This window comes from Colletotrichum higginsianum, chromosome 1, assembly GCF_001672515.1.
Source record: "Colletotrichum higginsianum IMI 349063 chromosome 1, whole genome shotgun sequence".
In the NCBI taxonomy this organism is placed as follows: Eukaryota; Fungi; Ascomycota; class Sordariomycetes; order Glomerellales; family Glomerellaceae; genus Colletotrichum; species Colletotrichum higginsianum.
Genome location: NC_030954.1, coordinates 666,215 through 682,299, shown reverse-complemented (window position 1 = coordinate 682,299; position 16,085 = coordinate 666,215). Strand labels below are relative to the sequence as shown.

Below are 16,085 nucleotides of genomic sequence, written 5' to 3'. Positions count from 1 at the left end.
TGTAATACGGACGAGGCAAACGGCTCCGTTGACCCCCCCCCCCCCCCCCCCCCCCCCCCCCCCCTTCGGCCCCTTTCTTAGGGGGAGGACGGGCACCTGTTCCCTTGAGAAACCTTATCCAATCTTTCCAGTCTTCCCGCCATGCGCATTGATCTGCTCCTCCACCTCGTTCGCTCCCATTGCGCTGTTTCAATGTCCTGCAGGGTCTCCTTCTCCCGGGTGGTTCTCCCTCCTGCGTGTGCCCTGTGAGGCCCCGAAGAGGGGCAAGATTGCAGTGACCCCTTCGGTCATTGTCGATGGGTGCTGAAACGTACGTTGTGTACTGTGACTGTGCGCTGCGCAAACACAGCAGGGAAGCTGGCCTGGCACGACGACGAGGCCGACGAGACGCTGGGAGAAGAGAGAGAAAGCAAGAAGCTGAGGATGGCATATCCACAACTCTTTCTTCGTTGCCTTGCGCCAACACCCCCCCGGGTAGGATGGATGTTGGACCCCAAACGGGATGAGACGGGATGGAGGGGAACTCCCGCTTGCACTGGATGAGAATCAGTTGATCGACATGCGAACGAACCATGCCCCCCGCCCGATCGTCGCCGGTGTTGCTGACCAGTGTGTGAATGTGTGAGTGTGTAAGACAGAGGGCGAAAAGGGGAAGGGAGGATCATGAGATGCCTCCCCGACGAAGCCGTTCAAGACAGATGGGCATGAATAAGACGGCACTTGTCAACCCTTTTCTTCTTCTTCATGTTTCTCGTCTTATTTTTGGTGGCTGCTCCTGACTAACGTTTCCATTGGTCTTGAGGTCGGCTGCGAAGGATCCTGCGCCGAGCCGGGAGGATTTTTTGGGGGAAACAAGACGGCGCCCAAAAACTCCACCATTTACTCGCTCACTCACTCACTATCAACCCGCTCTCTCATTCGCTCACCTCACTTACACACTGATCGTCCTCGCTCAACTCATTCACCACTTGCCACTCATTATTTACTCGCTTGCTTGCTTGACCATGTGCCTTTCCTCGCCCGGAGATACCTGGAAACCCCTGGGGTCCTTGGGAAGAAAGACGTCCGTAAATACCTCGAGCTCTGGGGGATAAACAGTGCTCACCAGGCACCAGCCTCCTGGCAAGGTGCAACTCGGCCCTGCGGAGCGTTCCCGAAGCACAGGCAGGAAAGTCAAAGTCATCTCGTCTCGTCGTTCCTCCGATGTTTTTACCTTCGAATCCGCATTGCATCATCCCGAATGGCTCCCCCCCTTCCACCTCAGGCCCCCTCTTGAATGGTCCCTTGCACCTCGTTTGGGAAACAAGAAGCAATTCGGGAGAAACCCTCTCCCCCCTTCATCCCGGCTGTCCATCCGTCAGACAATCACGATAATCAAGACAATCATCAAGACATGCCGCATGCAGTCAGCGCAATGTCGTGCTGACACACGCTGATCATCCCGTCTCCCGTCCTTTCGTCCAACAGATGAACCCCCTCCTCCACCCCTCCCTCCCTCCCTCTGTTCATCCTTCACCCCGCACCATTGACATGGGGGAGGGGCCGCGGGCCGGGCTTACTCACACGAACTCAACCATCGGCGACTTGTAATATAGCCGTCCGGAAATGGATCGCTACCGCAGGCACGAAACATCACCCCGCTCCTGGCTCACGGCGACGGCACATGGCGGCTGTGTTCGTTCACAAATGTAACCACGGAAGAACACAATACCACCACCACCACCACAGCCCAGCCAGGCACTTCTCCCGCGCCCTCCTCCTACCCAACCGCCGCAACGATGCAAGAAATGTCGCCGTCTCACTGGAGGAGCCGCCCCGTTGAACTTCCAAGAGGCCTTCCTTTTCCCGGCGACCCCTGTGGCCTGCAAACGGGGGCAGTCGAACGGCCTGGCGTGCGCGCCGTGCCGCTGACACGCACCGCGGCAGAGAAATACATAGAGACACGGAGAGAGGGGAAAGATCTGCGTGCGCAGCGTGAGCTCAGCCACGGCCGGGCGGCTGCGCGCCATCTTGGACCCTGTTCCCGCTCGCATGTCGCCTTACACACGCGCATACAACCTCTCCCCGCTCTTCCTGCCGCAGTCTGCCGTAGTGTGTGGAGAGAGAGCGAGAGAGAGAGAGGGAGAGAGAAAGAAAAAGTCTCCATGAGGCGCAAGGAGTGATGAGAAGTGTTGGTGGTGGGGTTCTCGTCACCCATATCCAGCGCTTGTTAGCCCCCGAAGCTCCTCCGCTCCAGCGCTCTCTACAGTGCCCCCCGCGTGGGGGTTCAGCAAGAGCTCAGTAATCGTCAGCCCTCGGATGCGGGAGTTACCACTCGAACAGACTGAACTCGTCCGAACTTACATCACACATGCCGTCCAAGAATAGAACAGATGACGTTGAAACTCTATTGAACGACCCTGGCTCTAAGCGATGTATCCAACCCATCGCCTGCGTATGGACTGGCTGAGCCAGCCGCCCCCAGACGCCCGCCCGCCTGCCTCACAAGTGATACGGCGCGTCTTTCCTTATGATATATATCTCCCCCACCAGAACGGTGCAGCCGACGATCATGGCGATCGTGATGATGGGCACATTCTCCCTCGCAAACTCCATCCTCCGGATGTGGATGTGCTTCCGCTCGAGGATGTCGCGCCACAGCAGACCCGCCAGCGACGCGCTGAAGGCGGTGCTAAACGCGCCGTAGTTGACCCCCAGCGCCATGCTGTACACCGTGCCCCAGAATGTCCGGTCGCTGATGGCCACGCCGTTCTCCCGGTGGATCTGCTGCCACGCCTGTATCACACGGGACAGGAGGATGGTGGTGCCGATGTTGGTGCCCGCGAACTAGATGGTTGTTAAGGTCAGCATTCCGTCGTGTCCCCACGACTAAGGCCAGGTACAAGGGATGTTTGATTTAGCTGTCTTACATTGCAGAGTATCACGGACAGAAAGCCCATGCCGCCTATGGCGCCGATGGTGCCGGTCTTCTCGACCCAGTGGTCCCATCCGTACGCAAATACCGGAACCCAACCCTTGGTAACCAGCGCCTGTACCAAGACAAACATGGCGAAGGCGAACGGTACAAGCGCGAACGGGAGGTGCGAGATCACTGCCATGACGGTAGGGAACGTCATCTGCATCCAGCGATGCCCTTCGCGGTAACGTGACAGTAGCGTCGACCGCGGCTGCGCGAGGTCTCTGTGTGATCCCTGGTGACCGCGCGAGCGACCCTCATCGAGGTCCTCGCCGCGCTTCTCGTCATCCGTTAGTCCCGTAGACGATGACGCCAGCACTCCCTGCGGCGAGGGGTCCAAGACTGCGGGGAGCGGCATCTCGTGGCTTGCTTCGCGCGCGCTGGTGGTGGTGGTGGTGGAAGGTATCCCGCCGTCCAACTGTTGTGCGTCCGTCACCGTCGTCGATGTCGACGAGGCCAATTGCGGGCTGGGTTTGGTAGTGACGGTGCCGCTACCCTCCGAGACCCGGTCCGCTGGAGTAAGGGTGACGACAGGCGGGCCGCTCGAATCGGGCATCTCCATGCTTGCATCTCGGCTGACGGGCGATGCTTCGTCGTCCGTAACTCGGGCCTTTCCTGTGTCGTTGGTGTCCTTTGCGGAATCGACATGGATTCGCGGCCAGTGCTGCGACGGCAAGGCGGACGTCATCGTCGCCATTTCCGTATCCGACTGCCTTCTCCCCCCATCGCCGTGCTCAAGGTCGAGATCCCCAGCTCTGGACCTGTCTCCTTCGTCGCGGGCTCCTCTTGCAATCGCCCGCGTCTCATCCCGACGCAGCCATCCGAACCCAAGGTCCCAGCAGAGCATGATAAAAGCGGCCGGTAACGTCACCCAAAAGACCTGGAAGTGCTCGTCGTTCTTGGTCTTGACGCTGGCGGCGTTGATGGCCAGCACGGTGACGAGCGTGGCCGACATGACGACGGCACCAAAGGCGGCGCCGCCCTTATCGAGCCAGGGGTTCATGATCTCTTCGATGAGCTGCTCCGTGTTCTCCTGCGTGATGCTCTCCTCTCTCGCGCTACCCTTGGCGCTCGGGATGTTGGGGTTGACGGGTTTTGATTTCGTCTGATTTGGTGCCTCACGCATCTTGATGGAGTAGGGGATGAGCCTTTCGCTGGCGAAGACGACGTACAGCAGAAAGGGAAACAGGACAATGGCCGTAATGACGACAGGGACGACCATGTTGGCCGTGTACTCGATGAACTTGATCTGGAAGGCGCCGGCCAGGACGAGGTTGGTGGGGTTGGAGGAGACGAGGATGGCGGATGAGATGTTAGCGATAGCAAACTGTGTGAAGATCCAGGCCTTCGGGTGCTTGATGTTGGTTGAAACCCTGGTCATGTAGGCGAGGAAGGCGGTGCCGGAAAGGATGATAGGGTCGTTCCCGATGAAGCTCCCAAGGCAGAAGAAGAATGCGTACAGGTAGAAGAACAGCCTGTGGCCGACTTCTCCTCCCCACTGGAGCACCTTCAAAGCTAGGTAGCGAATGAGGCCCGAAGCGTCGATCGAGATGGCGATGTATGCCAGGGTGATGAAGAAGATCATGATATCGATGGGGAAGATGCCGTTTTCTCCGATGGTCCCGTCATGGACTTCTTTCCTGCCGATGGCCAGGATGGCGAGGAGGAACAGGTCGGCGATCAAGGGCGCCGTGACCGAGTTCACGGGGAACTGGAGCGGCACAAAACGCCTTCTCCTCTGATCACCATCCTGAGGCGCATCGTGATAGTCATTTTCCCTCGGAGGGATGATTCTCAGCGCGCTCAGACTGTCCAAGGTCTTGTGAACAGCCCACACAGGAACAGGCAATGGGAGCTTGAAGGGGAACAGCACAGCAACGTCTGCAGGAAGATGATAATAACGATGACGACGGTTAGAAAACACTCGGGCTTTGTCAAGCCTTGCGACTCGAAACATGGGGGGTGAGACATACTTGCGAGGAAGAAGACGATGAGTGTGACGATGGATCTCCACTCCTTGATCTGGCTGGTCTCGGTACTTATATCCATCGCAAGCGGTTGAAATCACAGTTGGCCCATCCGACCGCCGTGTTGAGCCGCGTCGGCGCGGTGGTGGTTTTGTGAAGGGCCGACAGCGAGGGTTTGTGGTATTTGCGCGACAATATTTCCTCCTCGGCGATAAACGCAAGGATATTATTCTTTTTCTTCTTCCGGCGCATGGGGGGGAGCGAGGATGGAGTGCGGGGCAACGGCCAGCAAGCACTCCCTTCAGATCAAATCCCCAGAGACCAAGTTAAGGGCTACTTCACTACCAGCTTAGGTAGGTATCAAAGTACCTGGTAATTAGGGCAGGTATCAACGGGCTCCATGCCGAATACAGGGCCATCGACATGCTAGAAGCCTCTGATTGGTACAAGATCCACTCACGCTTACGCTACCTGGGTACCTAAGGGCTGCGCCGCTGCATCGAGTGAGTGGACTTACAGCTTAGCTTGCATGACCAGAAAACCAAACGTCGCTGGCTGACTAGCCCGTTTCTCTGCTGTTCCTACCACTGGGGCGCCCGTCCGCTGATGCATGTCGGAATGGTGCACCAAAGACTAGACTTCCAGCACACCCTCGACCAATGCTTACCTACCTAGGTACAGCCTTCTCGACCTCATCCCCCCTCGGTCTCTGACTAGTGTCACAAACAAGCTGGGCTGTTTGCGGTAGGGAATCGCCCGACGGAAGAGGTCATTTCTTACGTCAGACGGCCACACCCGGCATCGAGAACTAACTACACTACCAAACATACCTGCTCCGCATCGGCTGTCGTCTAGTTGCCCATCATGTTGCGCCTCTGCCGTCGAGAGGCGAACCATTCAAGGCAAATGTAAAAAACGGTTCGCTCAGGCTACGAGCTGCATCCTTCTCTCTCCCCGCCACCTGCGTCGCATCACGCGATCACTTTCCCAGTCTGTCTCTTGTTCCTGGCGAACAGCAGGGCATGCCGGGAAGAATATCCACCCCTTTACCATACTTCTAGGATATGTGTGTGCCATGAGGGATTTGTTCCCACGATACTTTGGGAGTTCTGCTGAGAGGCGAGAACCGGTTTCTCTTTCATTGATTCATCCCTTTCATCATCCTGTTGGTTGAACAATTTCACCACCACCACCACCCATTGCGGAGATAGAGCCCCTCGACCTTTTGACGCCTACCAAGAAAACGGATACCCGTCCGACTAGTGGAAGAAGGCGGGCGTGGTCCGGCTCCGAAGGTAGACTGACAACCGGACGAGGCTTATGGCACCTCTCTCTCTGACCTCGCTTTTGCACGCCATCGCCAGCCGAGAAGCCTCTGCCGCCAACCAGCCTTCGTCTTGTGCGGGCTCCAGCGGGCCCTGCATCGAAGTCATCTGTTCGTGGCCTTTGTCAGGTCAGTATGGTCTTGGCCAGAGAGTTCTGTAAGTCGATATCACCCGAGCCCGTACCAGTTTCTCCACACATGCGACTCTTATGGAGCTCTTTCTCCTGCTAGTGTCTGGCCCCGATAATCAAGCTTTCTCTTAGGGCTGCAACTGACATGGGCATGTGTTTGATCCAATTAGTTACTACGCACTCGTGGCGACGTGCGTCCTCGCAAGGAAGGCCGAATGGATTAGAAACGTTGGTCTCGCAGCCGCTTTGATTCTGCCTGCCGTGGCGGCTGTGCATGGAATAGTCCTGGCGGCCTTGCACGTTGACGGTTCGTCTAACTGTTTGCCAGATCTTCTGCTGCGTTATCAACTGACGTTTTGTGTGCGCGCCTATGCAGGTGCCATCGATCTCGACGTCTATGGAGCGCTGCAGTATTGCTCGATAGGCATCCTGGCTGGCCCTGTGACGGTCAAGCTATCCACGACCTATTCAAATGAGCGAGGTCGCAACATCATTTTCTTGTGGACAGGGCTGATCCTGGCTGGTAAGCGACGGCATGCCTACTCACGATACGCAACGTGTAACTGATCTGATGCCCCTCTCAAGGTCTCTTGAGCCTGGCCGTCGAATTTTACCGTGCCAAATCGACACCATGCTTCTTCGACAATGCCGGCAATCCGATATCGCAGGACCCGGGTCGTTTCCCCTACAGCGAAGCTATGTGCGGTCTCACGTGTTCGCAGGAGAATGGCCCGTCGTCTCTTCTGAGGACCAAGGCCGCCAGCGAAATCTTTGTCGTGCCGGTACCCACTAAGCTCCCGCTCGGGAATTCCATGTTCCTCGCGGCGGCCGAGTGCGTGCCCGCCATCCTCTCCCTGGTGTCCATGTGGGTCAAGATCACGAACCCGGATGTCGAGAATGGGCGCGAGAACGAACCGATTCCGGGCGCCAACGGGGCGACGTTCGGCAACATGAAGAGCATCAATGCCAGAATCAGGGATTTCCTCAACGCTGTGGAGATACCCGTGTTTGCTGGCGCCGTCGTAGCCATCCTTATTATCGGAGAGATAAACTTCTCCAGCCCTCAGATGGACTACCATACGGAGCCCATGGGTAGCATTGGTATGACCCTGTTCTTCCCAAAAGCTCGCACTTTCCGAGGACGAAGCTGACACATAAGTCTATTGATAGGCCAATGGGGCACTATCCTCGCAACTGGAATGGCGGCATTTGGCTCGTTGTACATCTATCTCGCGGGAATGTTCATGGCAGACCAAGACGACGCGCCCCAAGAAGAAGCGAGGCGATCGGCCCACCTGACGCAAAAACGATCCAACGAACCGCACGTCGAGATGGAGGACTACCCAGTTAGCCCGGGGGACCACGGCGACCCCCTCGCCAGAGCCACGTCTGACGGCCCCGAGTCCGACCAGGACCAGGGCTACCGACGCACAATCTCCAACGCTCTCATAAAGGTCAACAGGTTCTTCGGCAACAAGGTACAGCCGTCGCTACAACCGGACAACTATGGTAATGGCGTGTGGCCCCAGATACCGGGGGAGATGGAACGCAACAGCCGGGTCACCGTGACGATGGACCAGTTCAGCATGCACAACTTTCGACTCTCCACGAGCCGAGACTCGCATGAGTCTTACTCGGGCAGTGAGGGTGGTTCGGTGACACCGACTGCTGGGTCGCCTACGTCAAGAGAGGGGTCCGTCGTAAGGGCGTCGTCGAGACAAGAACGAACGGCCAGAAGATATACAGAACCGTCCGGATCCCGTCCTTTTGCGAAAAATGAGAGTATGGCGTCGTCGCCTACGGAACCAGCCAGGGTTCAGAGGAAGACGCGGAGTGCGACGCTGGAAGTGCCGACTTTGCGCCGCTTCTGAGAGACGCACGCTTCCAAGTAATAGGGTGACGGGAATGGATACACTATCTTTATCGTGTGACTGCTTCCAACCCGGTAGACGACGGCTAAGTCAACGATTGATATATGAGTTACATGTATGGATAAAAGTCGGCGCTTGTGATTGGTTTCTGCCACTGTACATTAGACAGGACATGAACAAGAGTTTGAGGGAAATGGTTGAAGTTGGCGCCCTTACAGCTGCAATTGAATGATCCGTGCATGATTACATAAGATACGCTCATTAGAGCAGGGATAATGCCGAGGCCTACCCGACGGCATCCCCGCCAACCGGACCGGGGCGAGACCGGGGTCGGAGCTGGGGAGCCAAGTGGCGTCCTCGATGATGCCGGAACCGTGCTCCAACAACACTTTCCCGCAACGACAGCTACCATTCGTCAGAAGCTGACCATGGGCAATCCATCAATTGGGGTATCGTTCCGGATAGTCTCGCGCGCTGCGCGGTGCCGTGCGGTGCCGTCTCGTCTCACGAGCGCAGGGCGGCGCTGTTACTCGTCGGTGCCGAGCAGCAAATTGCCGCTTGATGGGTATCGAGTGCTGGACATGACGAGAGTCTTGGCCGGGGTAGGTGGTTGCGTTGACACGGTCGGCGATAGAGCCTGATGCTGACTCGAACATCAAGCCGTACTGCACCCAAATCCTGGGAGACCTCGGGTTCGTTTCTTTCCTTGTCCACGAGTTTGGGAGCCGTCTCACTGACATCATCATCACAGCGCCGAGGTGATCAAGGTCGAGCATCCCGTACGGGGTGACGACACCCGAGCTTGGGGCCCGCCTTACGCGGCCTACAAAGCCGACTCGTCCAAAGAGGGACCCGGCGAGTCCGCCTACTTCCTGGCCGTCAACCGCAACAAAAAGTCGTTGGGGCTGAACTTCCAGCACCCGGACGGCACCGAGATCCTCCACGGGCTCGTGTCCAAGTGCGACATCCTCGTCGAGAACTACCTCCCGGGGACCCTGAGGAAGTACGGGATGGACTACGAGACCCTGCGCGCCATCAACCCGGGGCTCATCTACACCTCCATCACGGGCTACGGCCAGACGGGCCCGTACTCGGACCGCGCCGGCTACGACGTCATGGTCGAGGCCGAGTTCGGCCTCATGCACATCACCGGCAGCCGCGACGGCGAGCCCGTCAAGGTCGGGGTCGCCGTGACGGACCTGACGACGGGGCTGTACACGAGCAACAGCATCATGGCCGCGCTGCTGGCGCGGGCGAGGACCGGGAAAGGGCAGCACATTGACGTGGCGTTGAGCGACTGCCAGACGGCGACGCTGGCCAACATTGCCAGCAGCTGCTTGATCAGCGGCAAGAAGGACTCGGGACGGTGGGGCACCGCGCACCGTAAGTTGTCATATCTGAACCTGTCCCTCCACCCTCCCCTCCGCGACGCCACGCCAAAAAAAAGACAAAAAAGAAGACCTCTGACAAATCAACGAAACAGCGTCGATCGTGCCGTACAAGTCCTTCAAGACCAAAGACGGCGACATCCTCTTCGGCGGCGGCAACGACCGGCTCTACGGGATCCTCTGCGAGGGCCTCGGGCGGCCGGAGTGGAGGGACGACGCCAAGTACCGGACCAACGCGCAGCGGGTGGCCAACCGGGTCGAGCTCGAGGCGCTGATCGAGGCGGTGACGGTGACGAGGACGACGGCGGAGTGGCTGGCGGTGTTCGAGGGCCGGGGCATGCCGTACGCGGCGGTGAACGACGTGCAGGGCGCGCTGGGCCACGAGCACACGCTGGCGAGGGGCATGGTGGTAGAGATGGAGCACGGGGAGTGCGGGCCGATCAGGATGGTCAACACGCCGGTCAAGTACTCGGACAGCGAGCCGAGGATCCGGACGGCGCCGCCGACGCTGGGGCAGCACACGAGCGAGGTGCTGGGGGAGCACCTGGGGCTATCGGAGGAGCGCATCAGGTCGTTGAAGGGCAGCGGGGTGCTGGGGTAGGTGGAGTTGGTCGTGCAGGATAGAATCGCGGGGCTCCTGTAGATGAGGGTTAGCTTTCAGATTGCATTGCGATTTGTGCGTTCTTACTTCCTCCTCGGCATTGTGGTCGTTGGGGTATTCGAAGACCAAAAAGAAGATACAAATACCAGTAGGAAAAATGCAAATTCGGCACAACGAAGCCAGAGAAGAAAGTCGTGGTCTGTCTGTCTACTGCTGTGCCTGTTTATCGGCGGGGTACGTACACAGATAGGTCAGTACCTAGGTAGGTACCTAGGCAAATAAAAACCTTGGGTAGGTATCACTCGATACGGACCCCACACCGATATTGACCGAGGCAACACAAATGCGGGTCTTCGGTCAGGCCTCGGTGTACGGCACGTGACCTTCAAACGCGACTTCGCGTCTTGCAGCGCATTTGTCCATTTGACTTCCCCCTGCCCGTGGTGGGCGCCAACTGTAATTGAGTTCGCTTTTTCAAGAAGAGTCGCATACAAACCCGGCAGTTTCGGCCTCATTTAAATACGGATCATTGTTGCAGCTGCAACTGCGTGGGCATTTCGATTTCACATTCATCACCAACATCGACTATCTCTTCGAGGCGCCATATCGGTTCTGCTGGCTTTAACTCACCGCCGCCGCTTCACCAACAACACCACCGCCACCACCACCACCACCACAAATCGGTCCAGCGCTTGCTGCGACTCTCTAACCACACCCGCCACATGTCCTACGGCATCGATCTCACCATGTTCGGGCCACTGGCGCCCGAGGCCACGGCGACAGACCAGGATGCGATGAATGAGAATATGTTCGTCAAGGATGAGACCGAAGTCCAAGGGGAAGGCATCCCTCCAACGTCGACTCGTTTTACAGCCCAATATGCGCAAATGGATGCGGTAGGCCTTAGTCAACCGTCAATCACCCCCGTGGAGGCCGCCCCTGCAGGAGTTCAGCCTGCTTCACTTGAGCATGAAGAGCCACGTTTGACGACTTCTGCGCCGACTTCTGCGCCGACTTCTGCGCCATCTTCATACAAGCGCCAATTCTCTCCTGCCACCTCTCGGTACATCCTGAGCCGTCTCCACCAGGGAAGTGACAGGAAGCTGTTCTCATCAGCACCTAACCCACGGAAAGACGAGCCTCCTGCACCTTCAAAGACTAGCGACGAAGGTGCTCTGCACTGTCCCGTGGACTTGTCCACCCTGCCCCAGACGTTGCACTTGCCTGATCCCACGCACAAGGCTTCCTCAATAATCGCACTGAGCCAACCGCCCTCCGCCGGAGCCAAGCGGAAGCGAGCGGTAGGAGACGAGGCCGCACGGATGTCGTCAAATCTTCCTGCCTACTCAGAACCCGAGATTCTCAGGCGGCCGATGCCCAGGCCGCCCTTGAAGAGGAAGCGGGCCAAGGGTGACGGTAACGGCCACCCGATGTGCACGAACTGCAAGCGCACTTCTTACACCTCCGCCAACCGCATCGTCCTCTGCTCTTGCGGCGAGGCCTGGCACCAACTCTGCCACAACCCCGAGATCTCGGACGAAGTCGCCGTCGACCTGCACCGGTTCCAGTGCCGCACCTGCGAGGTCGAGGAGAAGGAGCATGCCAAGTACCAGCGCCAGCTTGCCCTGTATCGTGAGGCGAAACAGGAGCAGGCGGAGTGGAAGAAGCAGCACAACGACATTGAGCGGAGACGTGAGAAGCGCCTTGCTACGTTACCCAAGTTCCCCAAGACGGAGATCGTCGGCTTTGAGGCGGGCAACGCGAGTCCTGCGGAGGTGAGCGACGGAGGTGTGGGCAACTGCGCGAGTTTTTTGCTGACAGTTCTACAGAGACGAGAGTATTTTGGGGATCTGATGCAGAGCGACCTAGTCAACTTGCTTATCTTCAGCAATGAACTCCAACCGGGTCTCCTCGCAGACGTACTCGTCTCCATCTCCAAAAAGCATCCGGAACTTCCCATCTTTGGGTCCCCCAACTGGGCGCAGCCGAAAGTCGTACGTTCCACCGAACCTCCCCCTATTATCACCACAACCAATACTGACATCCACCAGCCCCAGCAAGAAGCTCAACGTCCACGCCAAAATAACCCGGCGCGTCCCAAGGCCAGTAAGCAGCGCTCTAAGACGGGCGGCGTGCGCAAGATCCTGAAGACGGCACCGGCAGAGGCCGCTGACCCGGCAGCTAACGAGGCGGACGACGACGACGCGCTGCCCGAGTCGTGGCCCAAGGCCGGCCACGGCCTTTACGCGAAACTGAAGCCCGAGAAGGAGGACCCGTTCCTCCTCGACGACAATGACGAGGAGGCGTTTAGCCACTTCATGGTAGACCCGCGAGGGAAGCAGATCATGGAGCCGCTGGTAGGTTAGCGGCCCGCAGAGTCACGCGTCGCAGGGGAGGCGGCGTTGGCCGAGGGGAGCACCGTCGAGGTGCCTTTGACTCAGCAGGGAGGACAGCAGGCTATAGGAGAATCCTCTGGTACCATGGTGGCGATCGGAAAGAACACCACCGAGGTGCAGAAGAGGAAGAAAAAACCACGAACATCTAGCCGGAGCCAGCAGGCCGTCATCGACAAGGACGTCTACGTCATTTCGAAAGAGCTTGGAGGTTTGGAGCCGTGGTTTTGAGTTCGCCCGAAGATACGGGACTTCCATGTCAACGTTTCGGAAAAGCCTGGCACGAGGCGGCCTGGTTCCGGTTGTTGAAGTATTCTAGAGGCCGACATGTCATTTTTAGTTGAACTGATACCCGCAGCTCTGCTGCAACTATCACAACCTCCGCCACCAATAACAACGCGGATATGAACAACACATGGCGTTTACGTATTGGTTCCTCGTCGCCCGACTTTTATGGATAGACGATACGACCGGCACGCTCCTGAGACACGCGTGGATAATCGACTTCTGAATCACAACAGACGACGTTGGGTGTTCGCGCACACCTGCATGTGCCCTGGAGATGAAATCATTGGACGGAGTTAAACAGCCGGCTCGCTCGCTGAGCCCAGGAGACAGACAAAGATAAGGCGAACCGGCCATCAGATGGAGGTGCCATCCCATGCGGCGTACCGCTGATTCGATGGAATATTTGTCTTGATTATCATTAAACAGTACTGTACGTTTTTACACCACCCTCGCCTCGCCCATGACCCTCTTCTCAGCGCCTCAAGCAGCCCGTGACGCCGGCCGCGTGAGCACAGGCGGAGGTGACGAAGCATCCCTTGTCGTCATTGTCATTGTCGGCGCCGCTGCCGCGGTACCCGTCCCGCTCGCGAGGGAGTTGAGGCTCACGCTCACGCTCACGCTCGCGCTGTTCTTCATTCTCTGCAGCCCCATCCTCGCCGGCAAGCCCACCCTCCCACCGCCGCTGCCCTCGTCCCCGTTCGCAGGCCTCGCGGCCTCGACGTCCACGACAGCGACCCCGCCCGGCGCCTCCCCCGCGCGCCCGCCGGCGCTGGCCAGCCGATGCGCGCCGCCTCCGCCGGGTGACGAAGCCGACGTCCGCGCCCGCCACCCCCGAGATGAGAAGGCGGAGGGGGAGAAGAAGACGTGGCGCGCGCGACCGCCGTAGCGCTTCACCTCCCTTCCGAGCCAGCGGCGGCACAGGACGACGAAGAGCAGGTCCCACAGACCGATGCCCCAGAGGAACATGTAGGCCAGCACGCGGCCGTAGGCGTCGGGCATGGCCCAGTAGGAGAAGCCAGGGGCGAAGACGGCGCCGAGGGCGATGTAGACCCAGAAGACGGCGATGAGGGAGACGCCAAGTAGGAGGCGGAGGAGGAGGGCCCAGCCGGGCCAGGGGTCGTGGGCGTGGACTATAGAGCGGGCGTCGAGAAGGATGTCGGTTGATAGGGCGATGAGGAGGGCGACGGCGGCGGGGCTGGACGTTGGGCGTTAGTCGGTGATTCGGTCACACGGTGGTTGTTCAATTTGACGGGGGAAGAGCAGTCAAAGGAGAGGATGGAGGAGGAGAAGAAGACGAAGAAGAAGAAGATGCTTGCTCACCCGGTGCGGTATGTGAGAGGGCGCGACACGTTGTAGAGGAACCAGGACATGATCCACAGCAGAATGGAGGCGGCGACGACATGGACGACATCGTTTGCGATCTGGGCGCGGAGGAGCCAGCGCTTGAACTGGCGCGCCTGTCGGGGGTTGGGACCGCGCCGACGTCGGACGCGGGTTCGGGATCGGGGCGGCGGCGGGATCGTGAGCGGCGGGGGCCGGTGGGGGCGTTCCATCGTCGGGGGGGTTGGAGGGCGGAAGAGAAAGCGGGAGGTGTGTTGGTGGACCAACGGACCGGAGGAGGGAAAGGAGGAAGAAAAAAACAAGGTAAAAGTGATCAACGGCCAGCGGGAGGAAATGGGGAGAAGGACTCTGCGGTCGTCGGCATGATCCTTTCTTTGGTGTTCTGGTTAGATTTTTTTTTGGGCGCGCCCGGCGTGGTAGGTCCCTCTTCTTTCAGAGTCCGACTTGGAGATTGTCCGGCATGCCAGTGGAAGCCCAGTGACGTTCCTTTGTTGTGTGAAAGGAGGCTTTTTGGGACAAAAGGAAAAGGGCCTGGATGGACGGGGAGGAGGCTTGCGTCTGGTGCTAATGACCGATGCGGAGGGTGTCTCAGACGGGAAGTAAATTAGAATCGTAAAGTGTGCTGCAGACGATGTGAGCACCGGAGTGAGATGATCCTCGCGTCAGGGGTGGGGGGGTTGTTCTGGAACGGGCATGAGATCACACACGGGCTGCGCGAATGAGAGAGAGAAGCGAGAAAGGAGTGAGAGGAGGAGGGACCAGGTCGCAGACGTGGCGTCGTAATAGTGAGTGATGTGATGGGTGTTGGGGTTCCTATCGGAGCTGAACGGTGGGAGGTCCGTTTTCAGTCGAATCGACGATGGTTCATGTGAGGATGGGGAGGGAGGGAGACGAGAGATGAGAGACGAGAGATGAGGCTCTCAAGAGAGAGAGAGAGAGAGGAGGAAACGTGACGATGGAAAGAGATTGGGGGAAAAGAGGATTCGGACATGGCCGGCGAAGAGCCGTCAGTTTGATGGACGGGTGATACCATTTGGAGGGGGCTGGGTCTTCCCGTCCGTGTAGCGATGGTGACCAAAAAAAGGGAAGAGAAAAAAACCCCCATCATCCGTAACGGCATCACATCACCATCGTTGAGATGCATGCAGCTTCCCTTCTCAGGCCCCCTCGTCTCTCCCGGCGCATCATCATCCAACGGGCCCTGCGCAGATCATACACCCAAACCCATGCGCCCCTCGCATCGGCACTTGTGCAGTAGCCCGGTTTCCACACGACTGCGGGTGACACACAACAACAACAAGGGGGGGGAGGGACTGACTGCATGTAAAAATAAAAATAAAGGCCCAAGGACTCCCCATCAACTCCGAAATAGTCCCTTCCCCCAGAGAGAGGCCCCGGTCTGAGGGAACGCCAGGCGCACTCAGTGGCTCGGACGAAGTCTCAGACCAGATGAACCGCGTGCGTGCGGCAGCGAAGTGCAGTGCAGTGCAGTGCAGTGCAGTGTGTCCCGGACGGACGCTGGAACGCTCAAGAAAGAGACCCTCCCCCTCCCCCTAGCCGCGTCTGGACCCCGTATGTGCTGCCCGGGGATTGGAGATGCCCGGATTCCCAACTGGCCTCGGCCCGGCACAAGAAGGGCCGTCGAGGAAATGAAGGGCCATTCGATCGGTGGTTGTGGATGTCTTGTGTCGTAATAGGTAGGTAGGTAGCAAGAGCAGCGGCGTGGGCATTCTGAACACATTCACTCCAGACAGACAGAACCCCTGTTCACTCACTGAGCAATAAATCCTCATCATCATGATGCTTTGGCTCACTGAGGAGCTGT

At 58.5% G+C, this 16,085-nt stretch overlaps 5 protein-coding genes across 5 annotated transcripts; 3 read left to right on the top strand and 2 right to left on the bottom strand.

The window, feature by feature from the left end:
• Nucleotides 1–2,481: 2,481 nt before the first annotated feature.
• CH63R_00211 (Arsenite efflux transporter) lies at nt 2,482–5,005 on the bottom strand (the record flags this gene model as incomplete). The annotated part of the gene is made up of 3 exons (XM_018295186.1): nt 2,482–2,826; nt 2,910–4,837; nt 4,930–5,005. 3 exons carry the CDS (start codon nt 5,003–5,005, stop codon nt 2,482–2,484), a joined length of 2,349 nt encoding a protein of 782 aa, XP_018163548.1.
• A 1,238-nt stretch (nt 5,006–6,243) lies between these two features.
• Nucleotides 6,244–8,249, top strand: CH63R_00210 (CoA-transferase family III; the record flags this gene model as incomplete). The annotated part of the gene is made up of 4 exons (XM_018295185.1): nt 6,244–6,404; nt 6,549–6,901; nt 6,964–7,479; nt 7,549–8,249. 4 exons carry the CDS (start codon nt 6,244–6,246, stop codon nt 8,247–8,249), a joined length of 1,731 nt encoding a protein of 576 aa, XP_018163547.1.
• Nucleotides 8,250–8,524: 275 nt separating this feature from the next.
• On the top strand, nt 8,525–10,238 carry CH63R_00209 (CoA-transferase family III; the record flags this gene model as incomplete). Its single annotated transcript, XM_018295184.1, has 4 exons — nt 8,525–8,851; nt 8,910–8,941; nt 9,001–9,632; nt 9,733–10,238. The coding sequence occupies 4 exons, from the start codon at nt 8,525–8,527 to the stop codon at nt 10,236–10,238; spliced, it is 1,497 nt and encodes a 498-aa protein (XP_018163546.1).
• A 722-nt stretch (nt 10,239–10,960) lies between these two features.
• Nucleotides 10,961–12,862, top strand: CH63R_00208 (PHD-finger domain-containing protein; the record flags this gene model as incomplete). The annotated part of the gene is given in 4 exon segments (XM_018295183.1): nt 10,961–12,013; nt 12,068–12,232; nt 12,290–12,595; nt 12,605–12,862. Coding segments are annotated over 4 exon segments (1,782 nt in total).
• A 529-nt stretch (nt 12,863–13,391) lies between these two features.
• Nucleotides 13,392–14,472, bottom strand: CH63R_00207 (uncharacterized protein; the record flags this gene model as incomplete). The annotated part of the gene is made up of 3 exons (XM_018295182.1): nt 13,392–13,502; nt 13,538–14,114; nt 14,240–14,472. 3 exons carry the CDS (start codon nt 14,470–14,472, stop codon nt 13,392–13,394), a joined length of 921 nt encoding a protein of 306 aa, XP_018163544.1.
• Between the last annotated feature and the right edge of the window lie 1,613 nt (nt 14,473–16,085).